General features: G+C 44.4%; 1 protein-coding gene across 3 annotated transcripts in view; it reads left to right on the top strand.

Annotated features, from left to right (window-relative positions):
- Nucleotides 1-18,806, top strand: part of LOC139747545 (EF-hand domain-containing protein D2 homolog) — a 43,594-nt gene extending 24,788 nt beyond the window's left edge. For all 3 annotated transcript variants that reach the window (XM_071659954.1, XM_071659953.1, XM_071659951.1), the window contains exons 3-4: nt 16,242-16,496; nt 17,097-18,806. In XM_071659954.1, the coding sequence (XP_071516055.1) occupies nt 16,242-16,496; nt 17,097-17,309 (468 nt within the window). In that variant the 3' untranslated portion in view covers nt 17,310-18,806. The remainder of the gene's footprint in view (nt 1-16,241; nt 16,497-17,096) is intronic.
- Nucleotide 18,807: the final 1 nt, after the last annotated feature.

Genomic DNA, 18,807 nt, shown 5'->3' on the forward strand with positions numbered 1-18,807 from the left:
GACCATTGACTGCCTACCAGGGCCGTCAAGACCAGTCCACGTCATCTCGTAACCACTAAACTGTTATCTGGAATGTTTTCCCCCTCAGGTGTTCCCAGTATCTCAAAAGACGTATACATTCGTTCAACATAGATGACACCAGCATAAGAATATCGATGGTTGGTTACCTTATTTTTAGTTCGATCAAAGGCCTGGAGTTATTAAAACTGGTCATGTTATCATAGGTACACCTTAAACAATCCAACCCTATAATATATATATATGTTTTATAAACGTCTCAGACAATACTAGATACTTATTTTGTGTAGGGATAAGTAAAGGTGTCGACTTACATCACTGCACTTATGGCGAAAGCAGTCCTGAATGATAGTGGCATATTTCCAGTGTTTTTTCTGTATTTAATTTCGAGATAAAAACATTAGTTGATAAGTTTTCTGAATACGTACACACACACACACACACACACACACACACACACACACACAGCCCAGTCACAAAATTGAGACGCGGTCAAAACCTTTACTTAGAAATTGATTTTGGTGAGCTGATGGTAGGTTGGTTGGGAGGGTGAGGAGCGTCATTAACGGGTGGATGGTCAGCCAATGTGACCCCCGCCTCCCATAATATGCCACAACCCCGTCAGGACGGCAATTGAACAATCACAAAACGATAATTCTTGTTTCCGGGCTGTGCACGGCACGACCTTGGCCAGATCTGTGCACCACGAGTGTCTTTGTCTAAGCAAAAACACACACACACACACACACACACACACACACACACACACTCCTCAAGTCTGTGCATCAAACGTGTTTGTAAGATTCCTCCACGCCTGCCACTTCGCACATCATGTCTCTGTACCGCACTGCCTTTCTGTGCAACAGATATATGTCTACACCATACACCACACCCGTGTGTCTACACCATACCCGTGCGTTTACGCCACACCCATGTGTCTAAACCATACCCGTGTGTTTACACCACACCCATATGTCTATACCACACCCGTATGTTTACACCACACCCTTGTGTCTACACCACACCCGTGTGTTTACACCACGCCCGTGTCTACGCCTCCCTGGCTACCGTCTGGGTGTTGCCAAGTTCGGAGAAAACCCAGTAGGGCGGACCATGCTATTATCGACCCACCTACTTCTTAGCCCTTTGCATACACCGGGTGTGTGTGTGTGTGTGTGTGTTCTGGTTGTCGGTGGATGCTCCCTCCCTCCCTCAACTTCTCGCTGAATCGTGGAGGGGGTGTTGCAACTAGCCTGTACCCTGCCTAACACAGGAGGCGTGGTGAACATTTACCAAAGTCCTCCTCTTTGCTTCCGTTTCAGATTTACTAGACATCTTCCCCCACCCAGACACCATACGATACACACACACACACACACACACACACACACACACACACACACACACACACTTTCAACTATTAACCTTTCCGAAAAGCATCCACCAGTTTTCATCAGTATGTCCATTACTCACCAACCTTTAGTCATACCACAACCTCCACCAAACGTCCACGGAATAACACCCACCGTATTATCCCCCCCTCACCGCAAGGGCCTTCACCACACATCGCCCATAACAAAGTCTCTACTGGACATCCCCCCCACAACAACACAAGCCTCAGACATACAACCTCCTCCTCCAAGACTATCCATTGCTAAATCTCTCCCTTATGCCTCTCAGTTCACAAGGGGCAAAATAATAAGCCAAGTGGCCCTCAGAGGACGTGCCATGCACACTTAACTAAACGCGACTTTCACTTGGTCACTCGGTAATTTGTAGGGATGTTGTGCACCGTCCGCGGGGTTCCGGGGCATTGGTATTCAGACGTTGAATAACCTAGAAGTAGTTTCATCATTACGTTTATCCACACCCCACACACACACACGCCCTGGCTTCAGCGAGATTCGACAAGGCTCTGGACAACGTCTGAGTGTATAGAATTACGGATGTAGATGTGACAGGCGCACCCGACGGGCTTGTGTGTATAGGATCATACAAGTGCAGATGGATATCAGGCTTACTTATGGACGTGGGATGTGAGGCGGTCGCGTCTGGTCAAGGCCGAGTCGCAGATCATGTGATGGCGTGTCCTCTCGCTTGTCCCTCCACAGTGCGTCTTACCCTCTTCTGCATAATTAATATTTATTAGCTGCGAGACCAACAGGGATTTGGTTGTCAAGGCAGAGGAGGAGGAGGAGGAGGCATTTGCTTGGCTGCTGGAGGGCAACCCAAGAGATCAGCGAGCAGATAACATGCCAAGTAGATCGAGTGGTTAACAAATTACATTAGCGTAGCACGCATCCGGGAACGTGTAGCGCGGGCACCATTTCAACGAGGGCATTTTATCGAGTTTGGTGTGTGTGTGTGTGTGTGTGTGTGTGTGTGTGTGTGTGTGTTGCTGTTTTAATGTCTGTCTGCTTTTGTGAGAATGGATGAAATGAGTGACGCATCGCTAAGCTCGGCGGAAACGTTAGAAACACTATCTTATATTCTGTGACAAATGAACAGATAGATAGAGAAATGATAACGTCATTTAGTCTTTATGTATGAGACAAAAATATCACTATAATCAAAAATTCTTGTAGTGTATCCCCGTAACGTAATGGAAATAAAGCGTGTCCTGTTATTACAGGACAGTGACTATTTAGGAAAGAGAACTGTTATTACGGAAAGCGATTTATTACTGCACGAGCCATATGCTTTGTAAAAATGTATGTGGTCTTAAAATTATCGTTAACAGCTGAATATATTCAAGATCCTTTCGATTGGTGTAACCAGACGCAAACGCCTTTAATGACCCCGGTATTTGATAAGCATTAAGATCAACAATGCAGCCTTTAAGAATGAAAATGGCCACAATTGTCGTATTACTGAACACTGTTTATGAATGAGAACTGGTGTTACAGGAATTATTTGTGATACACAGTATTGTGCCTTTATACCCATGATCATTTTTATGTTTGTATTAGATTTATTTTCTTGTGAACTGTACTATATGATTCCCGCGATTTCGAAGGCGTGATAAACTTTCCTCGGATCTAAGAGCTTGCATAATCACTCACCTTAGGATATATTTACATCACATGAATCACTTTTATTCTTGAGTGTTCAGCGTTTTGTAACCTCTCATTCCATCCTGAAACAACATAAATGAAGCCAAGTGGGAAAAGGTTGTTGCGTAAAATCGTGGCATCGGAGAATACCGTAACCGTTGAATGTCGTCGCTCGCTGAACCTATCAGACGACATGACTGATTATTTGTTTTTTCGTCCGTTTTTTTCCCAATATATCGATATTTTTACTTCCCCCCTTTGTAGTAGGTGATGTACTTTGACGATATGGGATGGACAGAAGGTTAGTTCTGAGTGAGTTTTCTTTTGGTATATGATGGTGGTGGAGTACCTTGATTGAAGACTAGGCTCGGTGGTGGAGGACCTTGATTGAAGACTAGGCTCGGTGGTGGAGGACCTTGATTGAAGACTAGGCTCTTATGGGTTTGTTTTAAAGGCTGAAAGGAGAGTTGCAGACGCCAGCTGATATTTACATATATTGATTTTTTTCTTATATATGTATTGTATATTACATATAAATGTGTTGATATAAGGACACTGAAATCTCGAAGTGATAATTGTATTGCTTAAGATTATATATATATATATATATATATATATATATATATATATATATATATATATATATATATATATATATATATATATATCAAAAGTAGTCTTGTAATGCACACACACAGAATGTTGAAGCAAAAAATCATCGTTGCAAAAATCTAAATTGCACAGCAGCTGGCCGTGTTAATAAACTCTCATGAGCCGGACTTTCCGAGACAGACCCGCCTCATCCGGTAACCTCGATTTTCATCAAAAGAAAAAAACACTCAAATGCTATTAACCTCAGGAAGAGTCGCATTAGGTCGCGTTTACATAGTACTGACATTACTTCGTCCGCAGCACAGTGAGAAAATACAAAACAATAAACCATAGTCAATTATATATAAGACTTGACGATACGAGCCTTGTGTGAGGGCGAAAACTAACCTCCCTCGAACACACTTTACTCGCAGCGGTTTGAGAAGGTCTGTGAGTGTGACGACACGACGACCCCTTTGAGCACGACCCTCATGGTATGAGGTCGTGTTCAAGAAATTCATCATCTCGCGGTGCTAGACCTACATTTGCGCATTAGGATTTACAGAGCGGTTGTGTAGCCATGAATAAAGATCCACATTGTAAAATCAGCTCAAGATCCTCACCTCCCCCCTCACCCCCCACCCTTCGTACAATTAAGTTAATAAAATCGGGGGTAAAGGAGCGGCTCCGCTGGCGTCTTGATATTTGCCAACTGCTGAGCTCAGCCAATTCAAGGAGCATAATTCCAAGGCCGTTGGCTTTGAGAGATGTTTGAGAGGCTTGAGGCTGAACACCTGGCGTTGGGCTCCCGTGCCACACATACTCGCCTGGAAGCTCAGTATTCCCTAAAACTCTCTTCGCCACAGGAACATTCAGCGATCGGAACATCGGCCAAATTACCTGAGGAAATTGAATGGACTTTACATACAGATGTTTGGCGTACATTTTCTCGCGGGGATATGGTAGAACCTGAAAAGTGAGCATCAGTGTTTATAATGAGAAAAAAAATTGCGGAGGCAAAACTGAACTATTCATATAAAGTGGAGAGTTGTAAACACCGTAATAATTTTCTTAATTTTCATCTAATATTGCCATATATACGTATTTATGTGTGTGTGTGTGTGTGTGTGTGTGTGTGTGTGTGTAAAGTGACGAACTTAAACGCATCAAAAGAACGAGGTAACTTGAGAACCTAAAGAAAAAAATCAAATCGCGTTTTATGTGATATATCGTGTGGGTAGTAGATTCTTTCAGTCTTTGAGAGACAATCTGAAATGTGGAAATGTCATTTTCATATCGAACGCTGCCAGCGAATTCAGCGTCCTCTCTCTCTCTCTCTCTCTCTCTCTCTCTCTCTCTCTCTCTCTCTCTCTCTCTCTCTCTCTCTCTCTCTCTCTCAGCTTGCTGAGGTGAAGCAGATAACTTATCTGTGTAGAGCGTGGGGCCGCTAAGGTCATTGCCTCGCCCGCCTTTGCTTTGGAGATTAATGAAATATTTATCTTTTAGTGGTCAGACCTCTTGCGCAACACCGATTGTTGTTTAAATAGAATGATATGATGCAGTTTGGGTTTAACCTCATATACAGTGAGGTTTAAAAGCAGTATTATATAGAGTCCTCTTTCAGTTGCTCCCAGTTTTTGTGCCACTGTGGTCTTTCCAAGCTAGTTATCATATGAATAACACTTTGTAACAATGACTTTGTGTGTGTGTGTGTGTGTGTGTGTGTGTGTGTGTGTGTGTGTGTGTGTGTGTGGTCGGGGATGGAATCTATCTGAAGCACCACGAGGAAAATATTAAATATATGTTATGAATTACAGTGTAGGGTAGGACCTAGCAAACATGCACCGTTTTTGTCCTCCTGCTTCGTTAACATCATTATGGTATTGCTTGACATACGTCTTTCATTTTATATAACCGACAAACGTGTTAGGTTGGTTTGTACTGCAGTGTTGTCTTTGGTTTTATGAGTTGTAGTGTCTGTATTACTGGGGTTATGACGGGAGTCGAATATCCAACGTTTAAAGTTAGTGTTTGTTTGGGCTTTAGGTCTGGGGTTTTATGAGGCCGTCTGTGTCAAGTTGCATCCACCGAAACGAAAAAGATTTTATCTTTTTCTGGCGTTGAGGATGATTGTAAGACCCTACACACCTCGTAATGTATATGACTAAGTTAAGGGCATCTTGTAGTCCAACAACAAAATAATCTTAAAACATCTGCAGGTGTTGAAGATAATTCAATCATACGTCAAGATAATTCTATCACATACGCTCTTGACTTGCCCTCGAGTGAATGGGTGTAGCTTTGTAGAAGTTTGGAATGTGTGGGTGTATTGTAGTGCAGGTGTAACGACTTACAAAGCTTTGGATGTGTGTGTGTATTTAACGTGCTAGTCTAACGTTTCGGGTGCAGCATAATGCGGGTGTCATAATGCGGGTGCGGGGGTGATGCGGGTCTGGGTCGGTGCGGGCGCAAAGAGTGTTGCGGATGGCGGCAGATGGCTGGGCGGATATCCTGGTCCGGGCGGCTGCCGGACGCACCCCACGCCGCCAGCCGCCTCGGTTATATCGGTCGGTGTCTGCCGCCTTTTCTGATACGACCGTGGCACTCGACCCCCATTTCCCCACCTAAGCTGCATCTGGTGTCTGAGGTTCATCGTCACGGCTTCACTTCCCTCCTCCAGTTACACAAGGATTAGTAGCATAAACTTCACGTTACGTCACTGTGTTGCATTTTGCTGCCCGAAAAACGACGCATTTTAACCTAACGTTCTTTCTTTGTTTTGCGTTGCAAGCAAATAATTTTCCACGGGCAGACTGGCGAGAGGTTTTATGAGTATGTCTCCCGTTGTCACTTGAGCATTACGGTTTGTGACCCGAGGTATGATGACCCGTCTTTTGACGTGTCCCTTAAGGACTAGGGTCATAAGGTGTCCTATAATACACAAGGGTCCAAGGATCCTGCTGTCGTGCCCAAGAGATTAGTAACAGTGATGCTCAAGTGAAGCCAGCTTTCTGCATTTGTAAGTTCGTCGTATTCGAGTTCGTTAGTGTGAACGATTCTGATTAAGGCTTTGTGAGAGGAACATAGCGCATCATTATAATTTTACTTCTTTTTAGTTTTACAGACAGGGATTAAGACCAGTAATAACTGTTTTTATTTCGACAGTTTCCTCCAATTGATCTTGCGCCATTATCAGCAGTGAACAGTGACTCTGGATGACTCAACATAACAACTTACCCGAACATATTTAAGCCGCTCATTGTGTTTCGAATTAAATGTTTACTAGGCAACTGTATAAAACTTTCTGGTTTTATACTTATCTACCGATGTTTTGCCAGTCGGGTTCATATGTAGACATGTCGAGAATTCCAGAGTTGATTGTCCTTTCGAGAAATTCTAGGCAGTCCTCTGCATCTTCCACAAAAGCCATAACTTACATACATGCGACTAAAACTTAGTTTACTTCAGCGCGCTTCGTTTCTGGGGCGACGCGACGCTGTTGTGAGTGTGAGGGTGTTGCCAGCGCAAGAGGTGTGGCGCGGCGCGGCGGCAGGACGTTACGCCAGTTTCACTCACCTGCCTTGGGTGGCAGGCCCCTCCCGGCACACTCCCCCCCCCCTCCCCCCCGCTGTAGCTAGGCACTCCCACCAGTGCCATCTGCTGGGGTGGACTGGCTGGATGGGGAGGGAAGCGCCCGAGGCAGAGGGGCGCTTGTAGCTGCTGGTACACTTTAACCCGCGGCATTTATGACTTCTGTATTCAGCCCACGCCCACAGAGTTACTCATGCGCGAAGGAATACTCAAAGCTCTCTCTCTCTCTCTCTCTCTCTCTCTCTCTCTCTCTCTCTCTCTCTCTCTCTCTCTCTCTCTCTCCGACACCCACATGACAAGTGTCAGGAAATGTGACCAGACTCAGATCCGGTCATATATATATATATATATATATATATATATATATATATATATATATATATATATATATATATATTTTTTATACTTTGTCGCTGTCTCCCGCGTTTGCGAGGTAGCGCAAGGAAACAGACGAAAGAAATGGCCCAACCCCCCCCCATACACATGTATATACATACGTCCACACACGCAAATATACATACCTACACAGCTTTCCATGGTTTACCCCAGACGCTTCACATGTCTTGATTCAATCCACTGACAGCACGTCAACCCCGGTATACCACATTGCTCCAATTCACTCTATTCCTTGCCCTCCTTTCACCCTCCTGCAAGTTCAGGCCCCGATCACACAAAATCTTTTTCACTCCATCTTTCCACCTCCAATTTGGTCTCCCTCTTCTCCTCGTTCCCTCCACCTCCGACACATATATCCTCTTGGTCAACCTTTCCTCACTCATTCTCTCCATGTGCCCAAACCATTTCAAAACACCCTCTTCTGCTCTCTCAACCACGCTCTTTTTATTTCCACACATCTCTCTCACCCTTACGTTACTTACTCGATCAAACCACCTCACACCACACATTGTCCTCAGACATCTCATTTCCAGCACATCCATCCTCCTGCGCACAACTCTATCCATAGCCCACGCCTCGCAACCATACAACATTGTTGGAACCACTATTCCTTCAAACATACCCATTTTTGCTTTCCGAGATAATGTTCTCGACTTCCACACATTCTTCAAGGCTCCCAGAATTTTCGCCCCCTCCCCCACCCTATGGTCCACTTCTGCTTCCATGGTTCCATCCGCTGCCAGATCCACTCCCAGATATCTAAAACACTTCACTTCCTCCAGTTTTTCTCCATTCAAACTCACCTCCCAATTTACTTGTCCCTCAACCCTACTGTACCTAATAACCTTGCTCTTATTCACATTTACTCTTAACTTTCTTCTTCCACACACTTTATCAAACTCCGTCACCAGCTTCTGCAGTTTCTCACATGAATCAGCCACCAGCGCTGTATCATCAGCGAACAACAACTGACTCACTTCCCAAGCTCTCTCATCCCCAACAGACTTCATACTTGCCCCTCTTTCCAAAACTCTTGCCTTTACCTCCCTAACAACCCCATCCATAAACAAATTAAACAACCATGGAGACATCACACACCCCTGCCGCAAACCTACATTCACTGAGAACCAATCACTTTCCTCTCTTCCTACACGTACACATGCCTTACATCCTCGATAAAAACTTTTCACTGCTTCTAACAACTTGCCTCCCACACCATATATTCTTAATACCTTCCACAGAGCATCTCTATCAACTCTATCATATATATATATATATATATATATATATATATGTGTGTGTGTGTGTGTGCCCCTTCAGTGGAGCCCCTGCAGGACGAATTAAGAGCAAGTATTTCGTGTCTTCGGTATGGAAGTTACATCTTAGGCAGGGGCGGCCTTGTGATATGTTGAATCGGTGTTTTGTAATGTTTTAAGGGATGGGTGGTGTCCGGAGCGCGGATTAGAAAGTATAATTGGTACATGTCTGGGGAAAATAGTTTCAGATGTATGTATATATGGTATTCAATACTGGGTTAGGAGGGTGTTTGTTGATTGCATGTAGTCATTTTGGCGTGTGTGTACCTCGTTATCGTGTATTGTATAAAGGTCGTTGGAATGCATGGCTTATTATTTCTGCTCGAGGGGTGATGGTAGTTATGGAATGGCTTGAATAGAAAAGGTCTGGTGCTGCTCAAAAAGAGTTGTACTGGGCGTATTTAAGATGGGATTGCATTGGTAGACTTTTGTTTCATTGTGTAAGTGTTTGAGCGTTTGTGGTTCCTAGGCAGCCAGTGATTGTTAGCAGTGCTCTGTTCTGTATGGTTTGTAGCTGTGTTGTATTTACTTTTGACAGGGTGGATAAGCAGGCAGCAAGGGAAAGTGGAGGGTGGAGCAGATGAATTGTTTACAAATGATACTGGCAGGAGAGGGAGAGGGTATTATTATTAGTATTAGTATTAGTATTATGTATGGCACACCACTATCGTTTCGTAGAGACATTAATTAGACCAAACCCATTTTAGCTGACAAAACGCTAAACACCTCGCTCTCCGATGAATAATGAGTAGCGGAAACTACCAAAAGCGCAACCCAACTTGTTTTGTATAAATTATGTAAACAGACCAGCAGTCTCTCTCTCTCTCTCTCTCTCTCTCTCTCTCTCTCTCTCTCTCTCTCTCTCTCAGTTGGGATGGGCCTAAGTCTGTGTGCTCTTTTTGTTGGTAAATCATTGGAAAAGAAATTTATTCAAGCGCACGAGCGTGAGATCGCTGAGGTGGCGTCGGTGTAGTGAAGATGGAAGCTTAGCTTATAAGCGTTCACTGTGTAGAATGGTATGCTCATATATATATATATATATATATATATATATATATATATATATATATATATAGAGTTGAAGTGTAGGTTCGTGATTAGAGAAAATGGTGAGCCGGCAGGAGGTTAGGTATGGCGAGTGACGAAGCTATGTGTGACTACTGATACGAGTCACTGAAAATAACGTTGAGTAATTGTGACGTTAGGTTGGTGACGGTCAGACGGAGTGCGTGGTGCGGTGGTGTGACGAGGGGATGGGATTGTATGGAGGGGGGTAAGAAGGTTTAAACGCTGGTGGTATATAAGGCTCATTATCCTAACTTTTCTCTCGTCACCCGGCACCCCACCCAGCTGACTCCGACATTACCTCATCTGTTGCCTCTCACCGCCCGCTCCCTGCTGTGACTGTCTACTGACTAGTCGACTTGGGTTGGGCTAAACTAGTTTCTCCTGAATGATTAGTGGTTGGGGTTAGGCTTGCGTTTGTCTCCTGAGTAGTGGTTTGGGATAGGCTTGCGTTTGTCTCCTGAATGGTGGCTTGGGTTGGGCTTGAGTTTGTCTCCTGAGAATAGTAGTGGCTTGGGTTGGTTTTGAGTTCATCCTGAGATATGGTGCAAGGTTTTAACCACTAATCTTACATTCATATGTGTCCCGCATGTTTGCCATGTCTTATCAACAAGAAAAAATAATTTAATTTTTTCTGTGCTATTGTTAGATTACGAATTATACACCTAAATTCATATATTGTATTCATCAGTTTTACGTATTAATTTTAGCTGTAGAACATATGAAACAGAGGACCGGTAGGGCCATAATTTTTTGTAGCATTTTGACAGGCGGTCTGTGCCGTGTCCATGCTAGGATAGCCTCAATAGCGGAGTCGACATTAAGGTCATGGCCAGACATGTACTTTCTCGTGGCCTTTGTCATACTCCATCGCAGGAATAGATCAAAGTTTATACGCACACTCATTATATATATATATATATATATATATATATATATATATATATATATATATATATATATATATATTACTAGTAATGTGTTTTGGGAGAGAGCGTTACACTCGCATTGTCTCGTTTCTTAACCCTGTACATATATGTATCACACCTTCACTCCTATGTCTGTGGTGTGTGGTTGCGACGCAAGTGAAAAGTCACCTCCGGCAAGGACGCTTCGTCTGTGTCCAAATCTTGACGAAGAACTCACTCCAATGGAGTCCATCATTTTCCTGCTTCTGATCTCCGCGTAGCATCGATTGTACGGGAACTCCTGGAGATGAGAGAGTCGTAAGGATTATGAAGTAGTGATATTAGTAATGCTATTGATATACGGCTTAATATAACACGTCAAGGGGCACGAGGACCACTCGCCTACATGCTGTTCACATCATCAGGCAGTACAGAGAATCACACACACAACACACACACACACACACACACACACACAGCATAAGCTCTTGACGACCTTTTGACCTGACGCTGGGTCGTAACTTGTCCTTGCTTTGTGCGTCACTCTACCCCCTGGTTGCTTTGTCTGGTCGTAGGGCGCAGAGAGGTTATATATACACACTGCTTTCAGTGTCATGGGAACCGACCCCTCCTCTGTTAAACCCTATAGGGGTAATATTACGTCATATGGGAATTTGCCCATCCTGTTACCAATGGGGAGGGTGCATCTGGGTAATGGGCGGGATTGAGTTATTGATTTCACACGAAATTATAATGCTGTACACACACACACACACACACACACACATATATATATATATATATATATATATATATATATGGTAAAATTCTCTGAAAACTATGTAGTTCTTTGAAGACGCCATGGTAATGTAAATACCCGAAGCGGTTGCCTGTTTCACAGAGATGAATGAAGATGTTCTTACCAGTTGTTCTGCTTCTTCGTCCACCGACCTCGCTCGGAGGGTAGCGACCACCCGCGTTGCCCTCCTCATTACTGCTGCCAACGAGCCCATTTTCTTCCCCGAAGAGGATCTCCGCCTGCTCTCAGACCACCCAATTATTTCCCTTTACTCTCCCTCACGGGTGGACCATTTTATGGGCGACCAGCCTTGCCTTCAGCCAGCCCTCGCTTGCCTCATTACCCCCAGGTCCTCAATGTCATTGGATAGGTTCTGCTCGGGTGGGTGGTGTGTGTGTGTGTGTGTGTGTGTGTGTGTGTGTGTGTGTGTGTGTGTGTGTGTGTGTGTTTATTATTATTCGTGTGCATTAGGGAGGGAGTTTTAATCTCGTGTTGTCCCGTATTTTAACAATGTATTCATCATGGATTTAATCCCTTTTGTATGTATGCAAACAAACACAAAACACATCAGCCTAAGCCAGGTACCTATTGATCGACCCGCCCCGAGAGGAGGATGAACACCTGGGTTGTATGTAGATCGACTGTCACGCCCAGTATTCGAACCCACGCGTGTCAGACCCCGGGCCTGACTCATGGTCAGTAACACCAACCTCTACGCCGCGTGTCTGGTAGTGCGCGTCCCCCATGCTGTTAGCGAACGCAATGCGTCCCAACGGGATAGCGTAACTGCTGTTACGCTGATATTGCAATGTCAGGATATGAAATTTGTTTCTATTTTTTTTTTTTTTTTTACTGAGTTCCAGCCTGATGCTGTTCGGATGTATTGTTTGTAGAGTACCAGGTGTGGAATGCGAGGCTGTATTTGACCCGCTGAACTTCTGGTGAGGTTCCTTACCTTGGGTTACTATTCAAGGACTCCAACTCTCATACCTCTCTCACATATCTGAGATGAAAGACTCGTTTCATTGGCCTTAAAGCAAGCCAGCATCAGTCAGTCCCTTCCGTCCCGACCGACCCGCCCCACGTCCCACAGATCGATTCATGGCGCCATACAGCAAGCAACGTCCCTCCCTCCCTCCCGACCACCCTCACCTCCCACAGATGGAATCGTGGCTCCATGCAGCGCCAACTTTCCACCCTCCCTCCCGACCACCCTCACCTCCCACGGATCGATTCATGGCGCCATACAACAACCAACTTACCTCCCTCCCGACCTCCCTCACCTCGATTCATGGCGCCATACAGCACCAATTTCCCTCCCTCCCTACCGGCCGACCTGCCGACCTCCCTCACCTCCCACAGATGGAATCATGGCGCCATGCTACACAAAGGACGACACGAGATGTGTCACACGTGTCACGAGGGCTGGTCCCTTCTCCTTGTCTGGCCTTCACCTGTTGCCCGTGACTCACTTTCGCTCCTCGCTGCAAACAGCATCACGCCTCCCATCCATCCATCCTCCTCCGTCTTTGGAGAGGAAACCCCCTTAGCCTCGTTTTCTCCTGCTATTTTTCGTCCATTTTTCGCAAGAATTTTTTGTTTTGGGACATTTCTTCATTTCTCGTCCACGAACTCGGTAGAGACCTGTGTAGGGCCATCACGATACTCCTCTTTGTCGCCTGCGTTCCCAACCTTGGCTAACCCTGTCGCTCCTCTCCGGCAACGTCTGTCCTGCTTAACATTAATATAAAATGACCTTTCACCTCGTGAGCCGTAAATAAGTTTGACCTTATTAGCTGAACCTGGATGGAATGCGACTCTTCATTCCCTGCATACTCGTAGGTTAGCGCCATTCACCTGTTACTAGAGGAGTACAAAGGAATTTCAAACAGCAACGGAATATTTGTGAGTTCTTTCAAGACTGTTTGTGATCGTGGAAGAGATCACAAATCCGTAGCCTCGCGTGGGAAGAGTAGAACTACTACAGATGTTTCACGGTGAAAAACCTGTAACATCTCCTATATTTGAGGAACTGTAATTAATGTCAGTCATGGATCCTAAATCGAAGTATTTATCAGAATTTCTTCTTTAGTATATCTACGGTTTTGCTTTCAGCCGCCCTTAATTCGTAAGTCATTTCAAGTGCTGACATATCCTGTTGAAGAGAAAGGACTTCTCACCAATCGAGGTCAAACGTTTCCCAACGAGTTTCTCTCCATTGGCAAGAGTGTAACGAAACGAATCTGTCCTTAAAGTACATCAAGTCCCGGATGATTTTACTCAGTGGATCTTCGTAACTGAGACGATTCTCTTGCAAGGAGTCTTGACAGTGCGAATGTTTTCCTAACGAAGCATCGTTTCTTTTTTTTTTCTTCTTTGTGGGGGTGGCTGTTTACCCACTGAACAAAACTTTAATTGGTTTGTGAAAACTAGAATACGAAGTGACTATTTTTTTCCCCTGCTGAACGTTTGTACACAAACGAGTTTAGTGAGGGAGTTAAAGTTGGATGGGAGGCGGAGGAGTGGGTGGATGCTCTCAACCGTGCAGAGTGTGGCCCCTCCAAGCGATGTGAGGTAGTCGCCCGCGCAGTGCAAGGAGGTAATCGCCCACGCAATGTGAGGGAACCCTCCCACGCAATGCGAGGTGCTCCAGCCCTTAAAGATTAAAGGAGCGTCCTGTAATATCAAGGGAGGAGTGTGTTTCCACCCTGTCGCTGGTACCGACCCCCCATCATATTCCTTGCTTTATTGTAGCTGATTATCACTTAGATATCTGGCTACCTTTATGAGGTTGCAGCTCGGGAATGATACTTAACAAGGACACTTCAGACACATCCATATTCTTGGAAGTAGAAAACGGATGGTCCTCCGCTCATAGGTGTTTAAATGCATTGAAAATTTACACGAAGTACATGGTGTTAAGCTCTTGAGCATGGCAGTGAGCCATGGGTGTAATGATGTGGCCTTTAACCTGACCTTTCTAGGTCAGGTCAAAGACCACACCATCATGTGCAAGGGCCGTATCGTCATGCTCAGTAATCGTACTGTCTTGCTTAAGGATCGTACCGTTGTACTCGAGCATGGTACCGTCGTATTCTAGGATCGTACCGTCGTCCTCAAGCATCGTACCGTCGTACTCGTGCATGGTACCGTCGTGCTCGAGGATCGTACCGTCGTCCTCAAGCATCGTACCGTCGTACTCAAGCATTGTACCGTCGTGTTCTAGGATCGTACCGTCGTCGTCAAGCATCGTACCGCCGTCCTCGAGCATCGTACCGTCGTACTCGAGCATCGCACCGTCGTCGTCAAGCATCGTACCGTCGTACTCGAGTACCGTCGTCCTCAAGCATCGTACCGTCGTCCTCGAGCATCGTACCTTCGTCGTCAAGGATCACACCATCGTCCTGAATGCTGAGTGCGCAAGCCCTGACCCTCTTACGATATCGTACATTAATTCTAGGTTGTTAATGCTGCCAAAGGCCTCCATGTGCAAGCATAGTGGCCAACACATCAGTTGCCCTCCTGACTGAGCAAAGCCTCGCTCGGATTATAAGCAGCCTGCCTCGTCTGCAAGATTAAAGGCAGAGAAATAACATAGCCATGCATCGAGTCAGAGAAAGCTAGGCTGGGACGCTGGGTGATCGTGGATGTATTGATTTGTGACGAAGGAAACAGTTTTTGTCAGTTATAGTTTTAGAATTTCGTTCCGTCTAGATATATTCTAGTCATTGTGGCCTGCTTTCGCATCCCGGAGCATGGACAGCATCCATGTTCTTTCTCTGAAGCACAACAGCTGTGGCAAAGGATGATGCAGGCTTGCCTCCGTTTGCCCGTCACTGTTTTCCGCTTCCTTGGCATCAAAAGTGGAATTATTCACTGCTTCTGTCACTCGTTAGTGTACGCGTGACTCTCTAATTAGCACTCACGCGGACTGTCTGGTCACCACTTCTTTAATGTGTGACCAACACAACTCGTCCCCACCATCCGGAAAAGGATTGGAAAAGTATTGATCCATTCATGATTATCCAAGCTTCTGTACCGGGAGGGAGTTTTACACTCGTTTGACCCATCTCTCTTTCGCTCTCATACGAATCTTCCACATTCACAGTCTCATAATTCGATTGTCCATTCATCCAATACGCTTATACTACAAAAGTACTTTTTACATCTTTACCCACGAGTTTAGAATTTGATTTCATGTTTGCTGTCTTACGTCATCAAGCTAGTTTAAGTGCTTAAAAGATTGTGATCATGTCACCCTTTACCTCTTTCTTCCACGGTAGGCAAATTTAAGGCCTTTAGCATATCCCCTTGACACGCCTCTCTTAATTCTAGTACCATCTTTGTTGGCCTCCTGTGAACCTCCTGAATTAGTTGGTTCAGCATAAGGTAGTACGTCACCAGGTGGTGCATGTGGTGGTTACAGCACCATCTGGCATATATGTAAGGTAGTTTAGCAGTGGGTCCTGATTTATACCAAACTTGTCTCTCTTTCTCTCCCCAGCACCCAGAGTATTCTGAAGACGAGCTCAACAAACTGTACCAGCTCTTTTGTCGCTACGCCGAACCCAGCACCAAGAAGGGATCCATCTCCCTGGAAAGCTTTAAGAAGCTCCTGGAAGCACTGGAGCTCACGCAGACTCACCTGGAAGCGAAAGAAACGTACGACAGGGTCGTCAAGGATGGGAAGGTCACGCTGGATGAGTTCATGAAGTTGGTTAAGGACTTGACAGCCAAGACTGGCAAGATCAACTTAGATGTGAGTAGAATATGTTTCTCCTCATTCCTCTGTTTTAACTGTGTCAGTTTTGTGTCTACGCGAATTCGTTGGGAGATTTAACCATTATGTAATGACTGTTTGATTGAGTACGATGGTACGATCCTTGAGTACGATGGTACGATCCTTGAGTACGACGGTTCAGGACGACGGGTATTGCACCCAAGTGATGGATAGGCTAAGCCACCCTCCCTCCCTTAACTCGTGTCGCACCGTCCTACTCAAGGGTCGATCCGTTATTTATCAAGGGTCGTATCGTCATCATGTTTTAAGAGGCTGGTCGAGGCAGAAATAATCACCATCTTCAAGTCATTCAGAGGCTAAGCCGAGTCAGAGGTTGCCACTACTAGTTTCGCTTCTCTCGTTCGCTTTCCACCGTGCCTTGCGTGGACAATAGGTTTGCTGCATCTTACGGTGGCTCAAATTGATATTTTCTCATTAATGTCTAAAATCCTTGATAGCCTTAATCATTTATGTAATAATCGTTGTTTTTGCAATAATGTTGTAAGCCGTGAATTGGTGTTGGGTATGTATTTAGATATATTCTTTTTAAACGTAACCTGAGCTTGTCTCTACGCGCAGCTGGTGGTGAAGTTAGCCGCGCAGGATGAGGTCGATGTCGATAACGTAGGCGTCGGCGGCGCCAAGCGGTTCTTCGAGGCCAAGGCCCGGATCCTGGAGGTCGGAGACGCCGCCTACAGGGCCTTTGAAGACAAGAAAAAGGAAGAGGAGGAGAGGAGGAAGAGGCAAGAGGAGTTCAAGAAAAAAAGGGAGCAATTCCAACCGGCAGCGTAGATGAGGAGAGCTGCTACATGTCGCCAGCAGTATATAAACTGTGGGGTGGGGGTTTGGGCGGGGTGTGGTAGTATTTAGTTTTCGGGTGATGTGTGTCACACAAGAACACGGGATGGAACCCCGACAAGGTAGGTCTGATTTGGAAAGGAATTATTACCCTAAGCGTAAGACTGAAATGCGTAATATTACAGGGTATCTCAAAAGCCAGGAACCAGTTAGGATTAGTAGGGCTAAATGAGCCATCATTTTTCTTCTCACTGTTAACAGGGCAACAGACCATTTGAAAGGAATTATATTTGAGTTTACAGAGATTAGAATCAAGAGGCTAATGAACATTCACATATCTTGGCTACGAAGAATCGAAATGACCAAACGAACAATTTAAACATTCACGGATACCGTAATATACCAGTGTTAATCATCCAGAGTAATAAATCGTTAAGTAAATTTACTATCAAAACATTTTTCTAGTCTTACATAAAATTCCAGTACCATTAACCCTGTGGCTCCTTCCTTGTGGTACACCCTGTGTATATATATATATATATATATATATATATATATATATATATATATATAATCAGTATTTCAAAGTAATTTACTTTTTCGCGAACTCGACTACATTGTATTCAGAACAAGCTGATAGTAGGAGTATGCCTTAAACTGCTACATTACCACTAACAACGGTTATGTTATAATTAGATGAATTATTATTATCATTACATAGTTATTGCACTACATGATATTCAGGGCGTCTTTAAGCTCTAAGTGAGCTGGATGGTGCTAGAGCCCAGTACCCGGTAAGAATACTGCTCGAAATTAATGGTATTCGTATTTTCGTAAGATCATGCCATTGAAGTGATGAAATAGCATATATATTTCAAAATTTTCTTGTACTTGCAAAATTTTCCAGGGTTGATTGTCAGCCAAATGATATTTACGATTTGTTAAAGGTGTGTATGGAAAAGGCATTCGTACGGGTACGAAATTTTCGGTAATGTAAATTTTTTTTTTCCGGTACTGCACACCAGTCAGTTTTATTGTGTAGCCGATCTACCAAACACAGTGACACGTAGAAAAGATATTCAATGTATCATTTTGTAATTCCATTCTTAATTAGGTCAACGTGATAGTCTTGTGTCAATTAGGCATCCACATCATACCAGTAGATTGCACAGCCTTTTTTTATCTTTTTTTTTATGTCGTTACAGCATCTGTGAATGTATTATTAACATAGTGTATTGTAATGGCACGGACAAAGTTTCAACATTATGAGGACTTTGAAGAGCAACTGCATCTTTGATTACATGGTGATGTACATGACGATGGACCAGAAGTTAGCCTTTATCTAGTGTGTAGGATATAAATTATAAGATCTCTAGATTTGTAAAAAAAGAAATATCATATCTAGGTGGAGTCTTTTAGGATTTTATTAGTTCATCAGCATTCATCTGTCTATGCGGGCTTTGTGATAAAACGATTCCACTTCATCAAAGAT

This window comes from Panulirus ornatus, chromosome 69 (assembly GCF_036320965.1).
Source record: "Panulirus ornatus isolate Po-2019 chromosome 69, ASM3632096v1, whole genome shotgun sequence".
Classification (NCBI taxonomy): domain Eukaryota; kingdom Metazoa; phylum Arthropoda; class Malacostraca; order Decapoda; family Palinuridae; genus Panulirus; species Panulirus ornatus.